Below are 17,569 nucleotides of genomic sequence, written 5' to 3' on the forward strand. Positions count from 1 at the left end.
TTTTTTTTCCAATTGCCGACGCCGATCGCGATCGCGGCTTTTTTTTTTTTTTGCTTGGGGCGGCAGAAATGCTGGAGCCGGCCCTGACTGGTACCAGTCCTAGTCAACATATTCATAAATGACCTGGAAAAAGGGGTAAACAGTGAGGTGGCAAAATTTGCAGAGGATAGAAAAGTACTCAAGATAGTTAAGTCCCAGGTAGACTGCAAAGAGCTACAAAAAGATCTCTCAAAACTGGGTGACTGGGCAACAAAATGGCAGATGAAATTCAATGTTGATAAATGCAAAGTAATGCACATAGGAAAACATAATCCCAACTATACATATACAATGATGGGGTCTAAATTAGCTGTTACCACTCAAGAAAGAGATCTTGGCATCATTGTGGATAGTTCTCTGAAAACATCCACTCAATGTGCAGTGGCAGTTCAAAAAGCTAACAGAATGTTGGGAATCATTAAGAGAGGGATTAGATAATAAGACGGAAATTATCATATTGCCTGTATATAAATCCATGGTATGCCCACATCTTGAATACTGCGTGCAGATATGGTTGCCCCATCTCAAAAAAGATATATTGGAATTGGAAAAGGTTCACAAAAGGGCAACAAAAATGATTGGGGTATGGAATGGCTGCCATATGAGGAAAGATTAGTAAGACTGGAACTTTTCAGCTTGGAAAAGAGGCGACTAAGGGGAGATATGATAGAGGTCTCTAAAATCATGACTTGTGTGGAGAAAGTAAATAAGGAAGTGTTATTTATTCCTTCTCATAACACAAGAACTAGGGGCCACCAAATGAAATTAATAGGCAGCAGGTTTAAAACAAACAAAAGGAAGTATTTGTTCACACAATGCACAATCAACCTGTGGAACTTCTTGTCAGAGGATGTTGTGAAGGCCAGGACTATAACAGGGTTTAAAAAAGAACTAGATAAGTTCATGGAGGATAGGTCCATCAATGGCTATTAGCCAGGATGGGCAGGGATGGTGTGCCTAGCCTCTGTTTTCCAGAAGTTGGGAATGGGCAACAGGGGATGGATCACTTGATGATTATCTGTTCTGTTCATTCACTCTGGGGCACCTGGTATTGGTCACTGTTGGAAGACAGGATACTGGGCTAGATGGACCTTTAGTCTGACCCAGTATGGCCATTCTTATGTGTGAGTAACATACAAATCTGAAGAAGCCTGCCTTTGATGTGGACACAGGGGCAAAATGAGACAGACATGCATGGAATTAAGTGGCAGGCTACAACTTTTATTAAACTTTCACCCGGGGCAGGGGTTGCTACCCACCCATCACCCATACTCTCCATTACCAGCATTTCATTGGTTCCAGTGCGGGGGGTACAGGGCTCCTTACCATATAACCTGTCACTCAGGATAGGCTCTCCTCAGCCTACCGGCGGGGCTCAGCTCTCTCTGAGTCCTAACATCCTTCCCCCGGGAGAGGGGCAGAGGGTGCAGAAGGGTGGGGACCTCAGGCCATGAGGGCCACAAGGTCTCACCTGTGAGTTCAAGGCCCATCACCAAAATCCCAGGCCTTTTCTCTCAGATAACCATTCATTTTATTCTTTTTACCACACTTGAAACTGGCCACAAGTTGCAACAAATAAACAAGTCAACCCAAGTACCTCAGTAAGGTACTAAGCGCATCCCTACTTAAGTCACTGTGGCTTGAAGGCGCAGTGAGGAAGGCAAAAAAAAACCCTCCCTGGTTCTCTGCCAATTGGCCCATGGTAGAAACAATTCCATCCTGACCCCCAAACAGGCGATCAGCTAGACCCACAGCATCTGTCAGACCAGATTCCTGTTCCTAGTTCAGGGGGGAGGGAGGAAGAGTCGTGCTGCTGGAATGGAGTTGAAAGAGGCTCCACATGGCCTCTGCACCAAGTTAAATTCTGGGAGCTAGGGAATTCTGGCCAATCAGCATGCCTCCCCCATGGCCAGAGACTCCCAGGGAAGGAGCTACCTAGTGTGCCAGAATGAGTGTCTCCTTCCCTTCCTGCTGAGACTGTCCCATTTCACCACTGGCCCCAGCAAGTTGCTCTGCCCTTTGAGGCAGGTGGGCAGCATTTTTAAAGACAGTTCTTTATTTCATATGCAGTACTCCAAAAATGAGTGGTGTGCAGGTGAATTCAGGGGGTGGCTTTGTTAAATGATAACATCACCAACCTACAGCTAGTGCTTCCTGGGAAATAATACTCCATAGTCAGACTTCCATAACAGTGCGGCATCATTTTGTTGGAAACACCTGTATCATTGTGATATTTCACGTTGTTTATTCTAACTCTGAATAATCTCTAGATCGAGAAAACAATCAGCAAACTGATTTTCCTCTCTTTCAATTTCAGCAGAACAATTACCATAATTAATTTCACAGACCAAGAAGATAAGATTACTGACATAACTGAACATTTAACTGCCAAATAATTGGTAGGAAGATTATCTCATAATGCATAACAGATAACCATAATTTAAGGCTTTAATGCATTTTTTCTCCTGGATTCTTCTAATCTGCAAATAAGCTCTTGTAGATCTTTTGCAGTGCACTCTAAAAGCTAATATCATAGGCAAACTGAAAAAGCTCGATGAGTGTGCCACTTCTCTCAATTTACCCTCAGTTCTTTGTAGATTGTGGTCAGCTCTGTTATTATTCTGTAAAAATACATATAATAACAGTGGAGTGGTGATAAGCATCCCCGCACAGCGGATAAGCAACTTCAATCTCTGCTGATTTCTCTTCAACTATCTTGCTGTGCTTGAGTCATTACTTTGTTTGGTGCATTAAACTAGAACTTTTCAAAAAGTGTTTTGAAATATTGTTCATTCACATAGAACGATCAATTCAAAAAACAGTTAGTGTCATGACTCAGCTTCCTCCCCTTCTTTCTGCACAGGCTTGCATTCTCCTTCATCCTGCACTTACCCTAACTGGTTTTTTATTAAAAATCACTTCTTCTGGTGTATGGCTTCCGACAGAACAAACAATGAATTAGATGGTGGGTCAGTGATGTAGCACTCTATCAGCAGCAGCATCTGGAGACGTCACGCACATCCATCCACCATTTACAGTGCTATAAGCTAGTATTGTTTTACACACATTCCCTAGTCAGACTGGCTTACAGTCTAATGACCCAATCTAGGCAAGCACACACTTACGTTCCATAGATTCCTGAATGGGGAGGCATCTAAGTTCATACCATAAGTGCTTTTGTGAATCAGGAACTAAAATGGGCAAATGTAACTTACTTCAAGAAAGGCAAGTTGTAGATGATTAGTGGTAAAGAAAAGATGATAGGAAATGTTCCTAAAATAAGTTGGCATTAAGAAAGCATTTGAAGGAGAGAGAGGGCATGTGGCAGACAAAAAGGGATCAGAAGAAAGGGATCACAAAGTCAAAACAAAGGAAAAGGGAGATATAAGGAGAGAGAAGTGGTGAGGAAAGGAGAAGGGAATTTGCTCCAATTCACGAGCTCACTCTTCAATGTCAAGCTGAGTTCTCGTGAGGCAGTGGTGAGGTCATGCATTAGGATCCAATCCAAAGCCTAGTGAAGTATTTGGAAAGTCTCACATTCACTTCAATGGACTTTGGATCAAATCCTTATGAGGTAACCCTGCTCTGGGGAGGAATGAAGATACCTTGGAGAAACTTCCTGAGCTCCTTAGTGCTCAGGGCATGCTTGCGAACTAATGTGCCATCCTTTAAGGCCAGTGCAGAAGGGAAGGTGGAATAAGCATATGCAGTTTTCCTTTTTTGTAAGCAGAACTTTACCTACCTTTTTGGCAGCTGTTACTATCAACATGTACTGGAGTTAAAAAAAGAAGAGTTGAAATGACAGATTTCAGTCATGTCACTTATTAAAAGCAACATTGAGGGAATTGCTTCTCTCACACTCCTCACTGGCTTCCTAATGTAGCCTCCACCCATCCTTAACGTCACATCACCCACTCCAGACCTTGGCTGAAAATGATAACCTTACAAGAATATCAAAGATTTACCATTCCCAATCCGTCTCATTCTGTATACAATAAATGCACGGACGGCACAGGGCAATGGTCTAACTACTGCCATGTTTTTCACATCCCCTGAAAATATAGGCCACTTTCATTCCTCACCTTAGTTCTCACCTGTTGGTTAGCTACTTGGTAAAGCAAGAACTTTTTTCAGGGATGTTCGTCAAATAGCATGAGCAACAGTAATGGAAGTCTGAGCTGCACTCAGCTGATCCACATGAGTTTTGGCAAAGTCACAGAATTGCGGAGAACAGGAGAGAGAACTGGAAATATGTGAAGCTACACAGTAGTGAAGACACTGAAACCACCCCCACCACTTCCACAGCTCCCACCCTCACTATTGTTACAACTAATCCCTAAGGTGACTGTACCTCTCACTTTTACTTAACGTCAAGCCACATTGTGTAGTGTGCTGTCATAAAGGAGGAGACAAACGTGTGTACAGAAATCAATATGCCATAATGTAAAGATTATTTCATAACACAACTATTTTGCACGCGATAAAAGCTGTTATTTTGCCGCATACCAAGTTTAGAAAGCAACGCTAAACCAGCTGCTGTGGCACAGTTAGATTCCTTTGTTCCTTTGATTAGGCATGATTTAAATGATTCATTCAATTATTACTTTTGTATTCAAAGATGGCTTATTTTCATGCAGATTTATGTCCCGTTATGCATAAAGGACAATCTTAATTGTGCTGAAATAACTGCAAATTTAATTAAAGTTTGCCATTCCAAGCATAAAATAGATTAGAGAAAATGCTGACTATGGTAAAAATAAATATTCAACTATTTAATTTAACTCAACATTTATTTTTAATCCAAACATCAAAATAACCTTGTTTCTAAATACAATTTCATGACAAATGTCTTGAACAAACATTTGTTTCTACTTTACTTCAATCTATTCAGCTGAATTATACTAGCTTCTTTACAAAACTCTGTTGATTTATAAATCTGCACCAGCTGTATTACTATGTCACAATGGAACACAGATAAACATATGTAAACTATTACTCTCATTAAAGAAAAACCTATTACCCAAATATTTATGAATCGCTTAAATCCAGTCAAAAGGGTTACAATTCAGTTAGATGGCTGATAATGCACAATGAGTAAGGGAAAATAAGAGTCAGATTCTCAGGTAGTGTAGTCAACAGAGCTATACTGATTTATACCAGCTAAGGCTCTGGCTCTAAATGTTTAAAACAGTCCAGTTGTGGTTCCCAATAATGAGTGCCACTGAAAATTGTACATTTACTCTACAAAGTGGTAACTTCCATTACCAGAAGGAAATACTTCTGTATGATAACAGTATACATTTTTGATGGCATCAACTAAAGGAAGAATCTGGCCTGATTTTGCTCTCATTAAAATAACTGAATATGCATTATACTTTATTTTCTATTTTTAAGTCTATCATTTTAAATCTATGAAATTATAATTAATTACATGAGGGCAAATCCAAAGACTGTTACCAACACATGGATTTCCTTGGGACAGTCCTGGGGTAGGTCTGGGGATCTCTGTTTGGAAAAGGGTTGCAAGGGAAGGGCTGGGGGGAGAACGAACATAATGTCTTCTAACCCTTTATGACATCATCTCTTCACAACTGATCCCCCTTAAAGGGGAATTCCAGGGGCAGGTTACTGTCAGAGCTATAGTGGCAGGGGGCCAGGCAAAACAAATAGAGCTGGCACTCCTGGATAGATGCCACTAGCTTCCTGTGCATCTTTGCAGGGTTCCCCTAGCACTGGCTGCCTGGGCTTCTTGTACGCAGAATCAAACCCCACTCTCCTAACAGTGGAAGTGAGAGAGGGAATAATATGAAGCAAATAATGTAGAAAAAACAGAGGAGAAGCTGTTGAAGTATGACAACATCAAAAACAAAATCAATGTTTTAAATAAATTAAGTAGATTAGGCAGGACTAGTTTTCTAAATGAACCAAGGACGTGAGATGAGAAAACACACATTTTACCTCATATGCACCATAATAGCATAAAATTATGTCATGCAACAGTTTTAGTGATTTATACGGTTTTAAGGTGACCACATATACCCATGGGACAGATCTTCAGTTGGGGTTGATTGGTGTAGCTTTCTTGACTTCAGTGGAGTTATGCTAATTTACAGTGGACGAGTGCCTAGCCTAGTGGATAGAGCAGTGAACTTGGACGCAGGATATCTGAAAGCCCAGTGAAGTTAGGTGGCTGACTTCAACGGCTTTGGATCAGGACCGATAGCTGGATGATTACTGTGCATATTCGTTTGATGTGGTTAACATGGTGTTGCTTGTGTTTTCACCTCTGTGCTGTTTTCTGTAACTTTTTTACTAAATGATTTTACTTGTGTGAATTTTCAAGAAAATAGGTTTTAGGCAAATAATGGAAAAACGTAATCACTAGAATTTGCATGGGAATTCAGATTTTGAGAGTCACAAGCCTATTTCAAGGAACAGAAACAGGCCATGTGACTTTTGTCCAAGTAAGGGCTAGACATTTTTGCAAAAATTAATTTAAAAAGAAAATCATGATCTGTCCGAACAAATTAATGAACAGAAAAAGCCACCAAAATCAAATAAGCTAGGAAGTATTTGCAAACTCTGCTCATCACTTGTTTTCATGCTCAACTGCTTTAGCACAGGGAATGACTGCACCACAACTAAGGTGGGGCAGAGTTTGTCTGGGGCTTACCTGGGAAGGAGAGCTCCGCTTTGGGGGGGGGGGGCGGGGAAGAGGAGGAAGGAGGTCAGAAACTGCTGTAAAAAAGATGCTCGGTGCTCAGCTTTGCAGCAATGATTCCCTCCACCCAGGAATGTGAGGTCTGAAGGGCATAAAGGTACGAAACCTGGGTGGGGCAAGTCTCTTTGTTCCACACAGCGAGGAAGCCAGCACCCACCCTCCTTCCCCAAGTGGAGGCAAATGGCAGGCTGGGTTAGGACCTGCTGTGGGCGTTACACTCGTCCCTCCTTTTAAAGGGGGGCTGGGAAGGATTTTTTTCTGCACCACCAGAATTGGCTTCAGTGGAGTGAGTATTTTTCGCCTTCCCCACAGTGGTTGTGAGGGAGGACCTTTTCTGGTGAGAAGAAAAGATTGTAGGCCATATGTCTCAATGTATTTTGTAAGGTTTGGTGGATATCCAGTGCAGGTACACCATTGGGAAGGCAGCCAGTGACCAGATAAATGGCCTGGTAAAGGACTTTAAAAAAAAGTACTGGATAAAGGAACAAAATGGGGGAGGGGGTTGGGGACTTCTCTGATTGGTACGTCAGGGAGCCCTCCCTCCCCCCCTCCCCCCGTTCTCATAGCCCACCTTAACCCTCTTACGAGGGTGGTGGATGGTAAGGTCCAAGCCATGGGTCGGCTGGGGGACCTGAATGGAAACAAAGGGGGGCTGATGAAAGCCCTGGAGAATTGATTTGAATAAGCATAGATTTGCCTGCACTGTACACTTTATCTCCGGGTAGTCTCAGACATCTATATAATAAAGTTGCAACCTGATTAAAATCCATAACAAGTGTCTCCTGTCCTTGCGGTGTACCCAGACAATGGCTACCTACCATTCTCTGCCTCTAAATATCTGCTGATAATTGAACTTTAAAATGAAGTACAGTGCTGTAGACAAAGCAGTAATGACAAACAGAGAGAGGGTCCTTCTGTAAAGTGGTGAATTCAAAGGGATCCTTCTGTAAAGTGGTGAATTCAAAGGGATTTGAGGGCTCTTAGCGGCTCACTGAATCAGCCCTTAGTGTATGTAGACATCAGTGGAGTAGCACCAAGGACAAGTGTTACCCCTTAAGTTCTCCCCATAACACAGGGTAATATAGCATTGCTATTATTCCCTATTTCTCCATATAAGAAACATATATAAGTTAGTAATAACTGCTTCCTTGTAACTTGGTGAAGAAAGAAAGAAAGAAAGAAAGAAAGAAAGAAAGAAAGAAAGAAAGAAAGAAAGAAAGAAAGAAAGAAAGAAAGAAAGAAAGAAAGAAAGAAAGAAAGAAAGAAAGAACTGGAAAAACTCCCATTTACTTCAACGGACTTTAAATGAGACTCAAATAAATAACAGTCTTTAAGAAGTTACTTTTTTTCCTTTACATCACACCACTCTAGCATGTTCTATTAGCTGTCAACATATTTCCAGGTTGCAGACATAATCATTAAGGTTAAAGGTCTAGAGAACAATAAAGGAATGTTACCAGTGCACCTGCCAGGCTTTTATTCTAACCTGGAAATGAATATATTTTATCCCAAGAAATTCAGCATACTAAACACAAGTAGTCTAAGGTGAGTTACCAACATGAAGCTTATCAAAAATAAGTAATAAAATCAATATGCTCCTATTTCTGAATATTGATTTCTGAAATTAAGGGAAGCAAAATGTTTCACCTATGTGGAATTTTATTGTCCCAACACATAAAAAAGAAGAAAAAAAGGTTTATTTGAATAGTGATTTAATATATCTGTCTATCAACGTCTTGTGAATAATGGGAATGCAATCATAAGGTAAATCAGAAATGATAAAACATTTAAAGTGTCAATTAAGGAGAAAACTGAATGTATGAGTAGTTTGCTTACCTGTTTGACATCATATGCAAGAAGAACAAATCTTAAATCTGGTGAAACTGAGTATCTTGATGCTTTGAAAGTTACCTAAAAACAGGTAGTAATATGGGTAATTAACACATGTAAGGTCATTTTTTCCCAAAGATTCTGACATTCACTTAAGAGCTTTACAACTGCAAGATAGTTCCTATTACAAACAACTGAATTATTTGTGCATCAGAAGGGCTATATTAATTCTCAGTGTAATTTCATTGACATTATTAGACTACAACAGATTAATTTGGCTGCTACACTATCAACAAATTAAAAAAAACTCTGAGACTTGGTCATGATAGCAACACTATGCTCAACATTAATTGTTTGAAGGAGGGCAACTATAATCAGCACAGTAGAGGAAAGACTAAGCTTCTGCTGATATATACTTCATAGACAATTATGAAAGAGATGCCTCATTGCTTAAGCTTAAAGATAATTGTGACATTGCACCCCATAATGCTTTATAGAAATATGCTTATGAGTGTAAATATGACATAACTAGAATATGTTTTATTCTAGATATGCCATGTAACATATCTTTGCAAAGGTTATGTCCTTCTGCATGTATTCATTTTATTCGTATGCATGTATCATTTTTATATCTGAAGTTATGAGTGTTGGCTCTATGTTTGTATTTAAAGTGTTTGCTGTAGAACGCACCTAAGGCAGATGTGGTCATAGTGTGTCATAACCCCTTCAACATAGTGTGAAGGGGTTACTCAAGCAATTGGGAGACTTGGCGAACAAAGAACCTTGATAGACGCCAATCCACATCTGAGCTTTCCTGGGAATTCCTGTAGAAAACTGTCATGCATGGGCATGTGACTTGCCCATGTGACTCCAAAACTCCATTTTGTAGCTGGATTCTACACAGGGAGAGAGAGGGGTTTCCACCCACAAGAGAAAGTCTATTTAAGCCCCTGGAAGCCCCTCCATTTTGTCTTCAGCTGGCACAAAAGATAGCCTCTCCACCCCAAGGCGATGCCTGAAAGAAACTGGAACAAAGGACAGTAACTACAGGGATGTGAGTGATTGCTGGACCCAGACTAGGAGGAAGTATAGTCTGTAAAAGAGGCTTATTGGAACATCTCTGAGGGTGAGATTTACCTGCATTTAGTTTTTACTGTATTAGGCTTAGACTTGCGTGCTTTATTTTATTTTGCTTGGTAATTTACTTTGTTCTGTCTGTTATTACTTAGAACCACTTAAATCCTACTTTTTAATTTAATAAAATCACTTTTTACTTATTAATGAACCCAGAGTATGTATTAATTAATGTGCATATCTCTCTATCAGTGTTACAGAGGGTGAACAATTTATGAGTTTACCCTATATAAGCTTTATACAGGGTAAAACGGATTTATTTGGGGTTTGGACCCCATTGGGAGCTGGGTATCTGAGTGTTGAAGACCGGAGCACTTCTTACGCTGCTTTCAATTAAGCCTACAGCTTGTGCGGGACGTGGTTCAGACTTGAATCTGTGTTTGCAGCAGGCAAGCATGTCTGGCTCAAACAAGGCAAGGTACTGGAGTCCCAAGCTGGCAGGGAAAATGGGCTCACAGCACATCAGGTGGCAGTCCCAAAGGCGTTTCTGTGACCCAACCCATCATAATAATGTACAGAAAAAAATGGATAAGCATATTTAAGCAATAGAGCTTTGTCTCGCTAGTTGCTTCTCCTTTATCTTTATGAGCATAAACATTTTGTAGAACAACCTTCACTAAGAGGAAATGTCTTTTATTTTACAGGAAATTCAAAGAAAACAAGAAGAAAAATCCCTGGTGGAAAGTAAAGTGAAACAGAAAGCAGCATTATAAAACTAATATTGCTTTATATATGGTTAAGTCTACATGACACCCAATTGAATTGAGTATTGTAATTTAATCAAGGGGTAATGCTGATGTCAGAAAAAATTTAATGCATTTGATGTAGAAAGAGGATCAGTGTGCCAGAAGAAATAGTACCACTGAAGAAAAATATTTTACCTTAATTTGGAAATATTTGCTATCTACAGAAAGAAAGGGTCAAAAACCAGGCAGTGAAGATATTGGCAAGATGAAAAGAATAGAAGCAGCATAACTGGGGGTGGGAATAGTAGCCCAGAATTGGGTATACCCACAATAAAAAGGTTTTTTGTGGATGCTGCTATTCTCAAAGGGCCTGTGCACATGTACACAAATGCCTGAGCTGACTAACTTGGGGTATGCAAGGGTGTCTAAACTGGGCCTTGCTAAACACCACATTCAGGCTAGCTAATGCCCTCAGATAAGTGTATGTACATCTCTCGCTAAATTCAGAGGAAATTGCATGTTTGACTCTGAAGGCAGAATTTTAGCCCTTTCAAAACTAATAGAACCAACCTTACAAAAGAAATCACTGGGAAAACTTAGGATTTGAAACAAAACACCCATAGTAAATGTATTATTTTAATATTGAGCACAGCACTTCTACAAGTGGCCGGAGGAAAAAAGAAATACAAAAAACAGCCACCAGAGAAAAAGAAAGGAAAAGGATTGTGGGTTTAAAATCATTTTTTTGCTTGTTCAAAACAAGAGATTCCTGTCCCCCCAACCTAACCTTGATTGACTGACTGACTGATGCAGTCAAGACAGATCATGTATATGAACATTTCACTTATTTGGCAAAGCACTAAGAACATTTTTAGATGTGAAGTTCTACTTCATTCTGGCAAAGTATTAATTATTGCCACACTAACTCAGTCTTCTGCAATATATAACCTGGGAAGTTTTCCAAAATCATTTTCAAGCAAGTGAGGTTTCCTGCATTTAGTGAGAATCTTCCGTCAGTGATTATGCCACTACAACACTAATGACGCACTCAGAGTAAACACCTGGGCAGCTCAGCTGCAGAAGGTTGGCACTTTTAGGCAAAGCCAGTATGAGCTAGTTTCTTATTTTCCATTAAAAGATCATCTCAAGTATCTAGGGATTTATAATTGTGTGAGACATGCTGAAGATGTCCTGGTTCACCTTGCACTCACCTGCACTGTTTTGTATGGTTCTGGGAGTGTCACATGTATAAGTGGAGTGTAAGTAAGTCACAGTCTCCTAATTACAGCTAGTGGTTTTGGCAGATTATTTCCCTCCTTCTGGTATAATGGGATTATTCTTGCTAACAGAAGTTGAAAATATGGAATATTTTTATACGTTCCACAAGCAGGAAAATTAATATTAGGCCAGCAGAAAACATACTAAATAAGCTTGGCAATGCATGCATGCTAACACTTTCCAAAATTCAATTTAAAAATGCAATGAATGTATTTATCGAGATTGAGATTTTCAAATGAGCCTAAGGGAGTTAGTGAGGTGCCCATTTGAATTTCACTAGTGTTTGGGTGCCTAACTTCCTAAGGCTTTTGTGAAAATCTCAGCCTCGTTTTTTGGGGGGGCATCAAACGGTAAGTTTGGCAATAAAATAAGAAATGTAGCCAGTGTTAATTTTCACCATTATATTCACAGAAAACAGCTTTCTAGGAAAAAAACAAGTTAGCACCTGTACTTCTATTCATGCCAAATAGGAAAAATATGCCAGGCTCAGAGTCTGTAGGACCATCATAGTGAAAGAAAGGCAGAGAGAGTAGGTGTTCCACATGCTCTTCTTCCGGGTTCTTCCTTGCCCACATGACAGACGTCTGACTCCCTTATGGGTGAGAGGATGTCAGCTGGTGTCGAACTTACGACAGTTCAGTGCACACTGGGCCTGATTATAACTGATAACGGATGCTGCTTCCAGTCTCTACATAACTTTAAAAGTGTTTTGAAATGAGATCCTCAGAAGAGAAATACAGGTTTTATTGTGGTTTTTTTTTTTTTTTGGAGGGAAGGGTTATTGTTTACATAAGAACGGTCATACTGGGTCAGACCAAAGGTCAATCCAGCCCAGTATCCTGTCTTCTGACAGAGGCCAATGCCAGGTGCCCCAATGGGAATGAACAGAACAAGTAATCATCAAGTGATCCATCCCCTGTCACTCATTCCCAGCTTCTGGAAGACAGAGGCTAGGGACACCATCCGTACCTGGCTAATAGCCATTGACGGACATATCCTCCATTAACTTATCTAGTTCTTTTTGGGAACCCTGTTATAGTCTTGGCCTTCACAACATCCTCTGGCAAAGAATTCCACATACTTCCTTTTGCTTTTTTTAAACCTGCTGCCTATTAATTTCATTTGGTGGCCCCTAGTTTGTGTGTTATGAGGAGTAAATAACACTTCTTTATTTACTTTCTCCACACCAGTCATGATTTTATAGACCTCTATCATATCCCCCCTTTGTCATCTCTTTTCCAAGCTGAAAAGTCACAGTCTTATTAATCTCTCCGCATATGGAAGCCGTTCCATACCCCTAATAATTTTTGTTGCCCTTTTCTGAACCTTTTCCAATTCCAATATATATATTTTTTAGATGGGGCAACCACATCTGCACATCTGTTTCTAGCCAGCATGTTCTCTACCTTTCTGGGGGAGGGATTTTCTGTTTTGTTTGGTTTTCATTAAGCATTGTATTAACCTGGGACTTTAGTGCTTTTAACCCTACCAAGAATAAAGCCATTTCAAGACTGCTCCTCTAAAATAGACCGTAAAAAATAATACTTAGCACTTCACACAGTAATTTGTGTCTTCACAATATTAGCTGAGGGACTATGCTGTTGATGTTCCTTGACCTGTTCAGGTCACCTTATCAGATGGTCATTGGCCAAGTGGCAATGCAGAGCAGTAATCAAAGGGTAAGGATTACGTGGATAGCATTAACATGGCACTAAGTTTCAAAATAGTTTCCTGAAGCGGCAGTGGCAACTATGGGAACAGTGAGCATCAGGCCCCCTTTCATTTCTGTAAATCAGAAGTTTGGTACACAGAGTTTTGTACCAGTGTAAAGGTGGACTGAGAAAGGATTCAGGACCATTGTGATGATTAGGATATGGAGCAATTAGTGGACAGGGCCTAGCTGCAGAAAAGGCAGTGTAGCAGTAGACAGAGAAGGCTTAAGAAGAAAGTCTGGTAGCAGTCAGAAAATGCAGGGTAATTGGAGAAGGATGGTCCAGTGGTTAGGACACGAGGCCAGGACTTGGGAAACTAGTTCTGTTTGTTCTGTTTCTGTGCGACTGAGCAAGTCAATTAACCTTTGTGCCTCAGTTCCCATTCTGTAAAATGGGATAATATGACTTCCCTATCTCCCAGCAGCATTATGAAAATAAATACATTAAAGACTGTAAGGCACTGAGCTACTACAGTAATAAGGGGCATATAAGTATGGTAGGAAGTAATTAAGGAAGGCCCAAGAAGAGAGAGAAATGGATCCTGATAGCAGAGAGGGCTTTACAGCAAAAAGAAATATAGCCAAGAGAGATACAGAACTGGAAATAAAAAAATAACAGCCCCCCTAGAAAGCTAAAAAAAGACACACACACAAAAAAGCCCTAGACAGAAGAGACTAGCAACATGCCAGGTCAATGGAACAAGAAAAACAATGGCAGGTGCATGAAATTAAAGAGACAGATGAAGTCAGGTGCATAGACTGATCGATAGAGTAGGCAAAATCCAAACTTGAGTGGATTCTCCTGTTATTGGGTCTGGCCTGAGATTTTTATGTATTCTACAGTATACGATAAATTATATACAAAAATCACACTAAACAGGGAATTCAGGTTGTAAAGTCAAGCATTCAGAAGTTAGGAAATGCCTGTGTTAAGGTTGCCTGTGCAACCTTAATGTGTTCCCCTTGTGTGTATGCATTATTACACAGCCTATAACTGCACTATTACATGCTATTGTTTATATACACTGTCCTACATTTTTAAAAAGCAAACTGAAAAATCAAAATGCATCATGTGTTTCCATATTGACCTGAAATAGGCATTGGGAACTTTAGATCCACTACATCAGTGGTCCCCAACGCAGTGCCCGCGGGCGCCATGGCACCCGCGGGGGCATTTATGTGCGCCCGGCTAGTGCCCAGCAGGGGAGAGAAGCCGCGGCCCTGTGCCTGATGGGGACAGAGAACTCAGGCTGCGGGCGCGGTGTTCTCTGTTCCCGGCAGGCGCGGGGCCCGCCTAGTGCCCAGCAGGGGAGAGAAGCTGGGGCCCCGCGCCTGCTGGGGACAGAGTACTCCAGGGCTGCGGGCGCCAGTGTTCTCTGTCCTCGCGGCTTCTCTCTGGATTCATATATTATGTAATATTAAATATGATTTTTTTTTATTATTTAGTGTACAAATACAAAATAAGCCTTGAAAAATTGTTGGCGCCCGCCACGCTCTTCTGAAAACATGAATGTGCTACTGGCCACAAAAAGGTTGGGGACCACTGCACTTCACAGACTTCTGCCACTTGAGCTAATAAAGTGGCAGAAGTCACTGTAGTGACTGGTAGTAAAAAGCTATTTCCCTCTCTGCAGGCGAGCTACTAGAGGGAAATGAAACAAGCACTTTGCCAAGGGGTTTCATGGCTGTTTGCTGACAGCAGAGGGCTACTGAGACTCAGGAATCCTGAGTTCAATTCCAGGTTCTGGAGGGGAATGTTGTCTAGTTGTCATAAACCCTGTTTGCCACACAACCTGTTGCTGGCCCACTCTACTCCTATCCAATCCCCACCCCAATCATTTCTGTGTTCCTGTCCCTATTCTCCCCCCCCCCCAGCTCTGTCCTTGCCCACCCTGTCCCCAGCATTATCTTCTGCCCTTCTCCTGACCCTGTGCACTTCTGCTCTTATCTCTTTCTGGCCCTCATGTTCATAATTCTCCCCCACCAGCTCCTGTCCCTGACCCCCTTCACATGTGACTCCTGGGCTATCCCTGCACTGCCCTGATTCTTGTTCCTCTTCCCCACTCCACAGTTCTTCAACACCCTTTGCATTCCACTCAGGATGTTTCCTCCTGCCTGGGCACCTGCAGTGGGATTGGGGACAGCATTGAGAGCACAGGAGAAGGTCTTTCTGCTCTCGGTTCTTGATACCTAGTGCCACAGAATCACCCAGCAGCCAAGAGGGCCAATTGCAGGGAAAGTCAAGCTCAGCACTGGAGCCTGGGGTGGAGCATGCTAAATCACTCTGTGGGGATGGGCCAGGCATAGTGTAGTCTGCAAGTAGAGACTGTGAAGGGACTTGCAGCATTGTGTATAATTAGGGACGGATTTTCAAAAAGATACAAAGGGCAGTTAAGTGCCTTTCCTTTGTGCTTTAAAAAGCCTCCCCCTTATTTACAAACATATTTTGAACAAATTTGTGGATATTGACCACTCTGATGAGTTACAAAAACTGTTGCAGATGTTCTTGAACTTTTACCAAGGGATCCTTACAATTTTATTTATCAATCATTCTCTCAGATTTCCGCATATCTATGTGCATTGTTGCACGGCACTAATAAACCATAATATAAAATAAATTAGCTGTAGAGGTTATTTAACATTTAGAAGTGCATATGTGGGTGATGTTCTAATGTTCATAACATATTCACAACATGTAAGTGTCATTAAAACACCCCATGTTGCAAAAGTGAGTAATATTTATGTGGTATAAAGTGTAGTTTAAAGCATTTACTATTATTCATTCTTATTAATCTTTTGTGGAAAGCTCTTAAATAAAACGGAACCATGTAAGCTGCTTTTGCAATTAAAGCTACGATAATCAACAAAGAACTATAATTACACTATGATGCTGTATTGAGTTTCAAGTCAAGAGAGAGGAAGGTGACAATAAAAGAAAGCTTACTGTGAACAATTCTATGTGAAATATCACAAAAATATTCACTGCCAAAAGCTCCATTCAGACTCAAATTCTAATTCTGTGCTTTTGGCTGCAAGGCCTCTGCAGGGCTTCTACAGCTGGGTTGCCACAGAGCCTAATCGTGATTCATGAGCCAAAACTACTTCTGCTCTGCTCACCCATCTGACACCATGCATCTAATTAGCAGGCAGCAAATCCCTCTCTATCAATCCACGTGCAAAAGATGGCCCACAGTAATATCATACTAGAAGCACAATACACTCTGGGGTACATCAAATGGGAAGCCCCTGGAAAGTTGTGCAGTTTAAACAGATTAACTGGATGAGACCCGGGACAGAGGCTCTTAAGCCTGACATTAAGCTTTCTTGAAAAGGCAGGGGAACCAGGGCCATGGGGAAGGTGGATTTTTGAAGTGCAAGGGTAAACATAAGCGCATGAGATTAATATTTTTAACAGGGTCCCCTAACTATGTGAGGGGATCAAACTAGAACATAATTTTGGGATAATTAAATATGCATGATGAGGCAACTGCATAAATCCAAATTATTTTATTCTATATTTCTAAGATTAGTCCTCTAAAGGGCAAGGAAAGTAGAGGGACTGCATTAATTTGATGTGGCATTCTCTTGAATGCTTGCTGGATAGTAAGCACCACTTTGGAATGACTCACTTTTTTCCATACCCATCTCATGAGCACAAATTTGCAAGTTAAAAATGCACCAAAAGCAACATGACATTTCTCAGCAATATAGACCTTTCTGATGTAGATCAGTGGATAAGTCTTCTTACCAACTAATGACCTTTGTTATTAGGGTCTGGAGTTCAAACCCATCACCCACAAGACTTTGAATACATGGCACAAGGTACTTCTATGTGACTTTCAGAGCTTGCACATCCAATCAACACTCCAGCAGCTTAAATGTGACTCAGAAAGGCAAGTTTTCATAGCAGGGATAACTCCAGAACTAAACTGGCTGCGCAAAGGGCTCCCTTGTCCAGTTAAACCCATTTCCTTCCTTCCAACTATGCTGCCAGAAATTGATCCTACGGCTTCTGCTGCATATATGATAATATGCATACAGTTAGTGGAGTGTGGAGAGATCAGCAAAAGGAGGAGAAAGTAACTCTTTCTTTTACGCAGAAGTGTTGAGGGGAAATGAATCACTCCTCCTTCCATTTGCCCTGCTCCTCTACAGCCAGAATGTTACAAG

General features: G+C 41.0%; 1 protein-coding gene across 1 annotated transcript in view; it reads right to left on the minus strand.

The window, feature by feature from the left end:
* Positions 1-17,569, minus strand: part of DPP10 (dipeptidyl peptidase like 10) — a 440,672-nt gene that overhangs the window by 198,685 nt on the left and 224,418 nt on the right. Inside the window, exon 5 of the mRNA XM_065412943.1 lies at positions 8,597-8,671. Coding sequence (XP_065269015.1) covers positions 8,597-8,671 — 75 coding nt within the window. The remainder of the gene's footprint in view (positions 1-8,596; positions 8,672-17,569) is intronic.

The sequence above is a fragment of the Emys orbicularis genome, chromosome 11, assembly GCF_028017835.1.
Source record: "Emys orbicularis isolate rEmyOrb1 chromosome 11, rEmyOrb1.hap1, whole genome shotgun sequence".
NCBI lineage: Eukaryota > Metazoa > Chordata > Testudines > Emydidae > Emys > Emys orbicularis.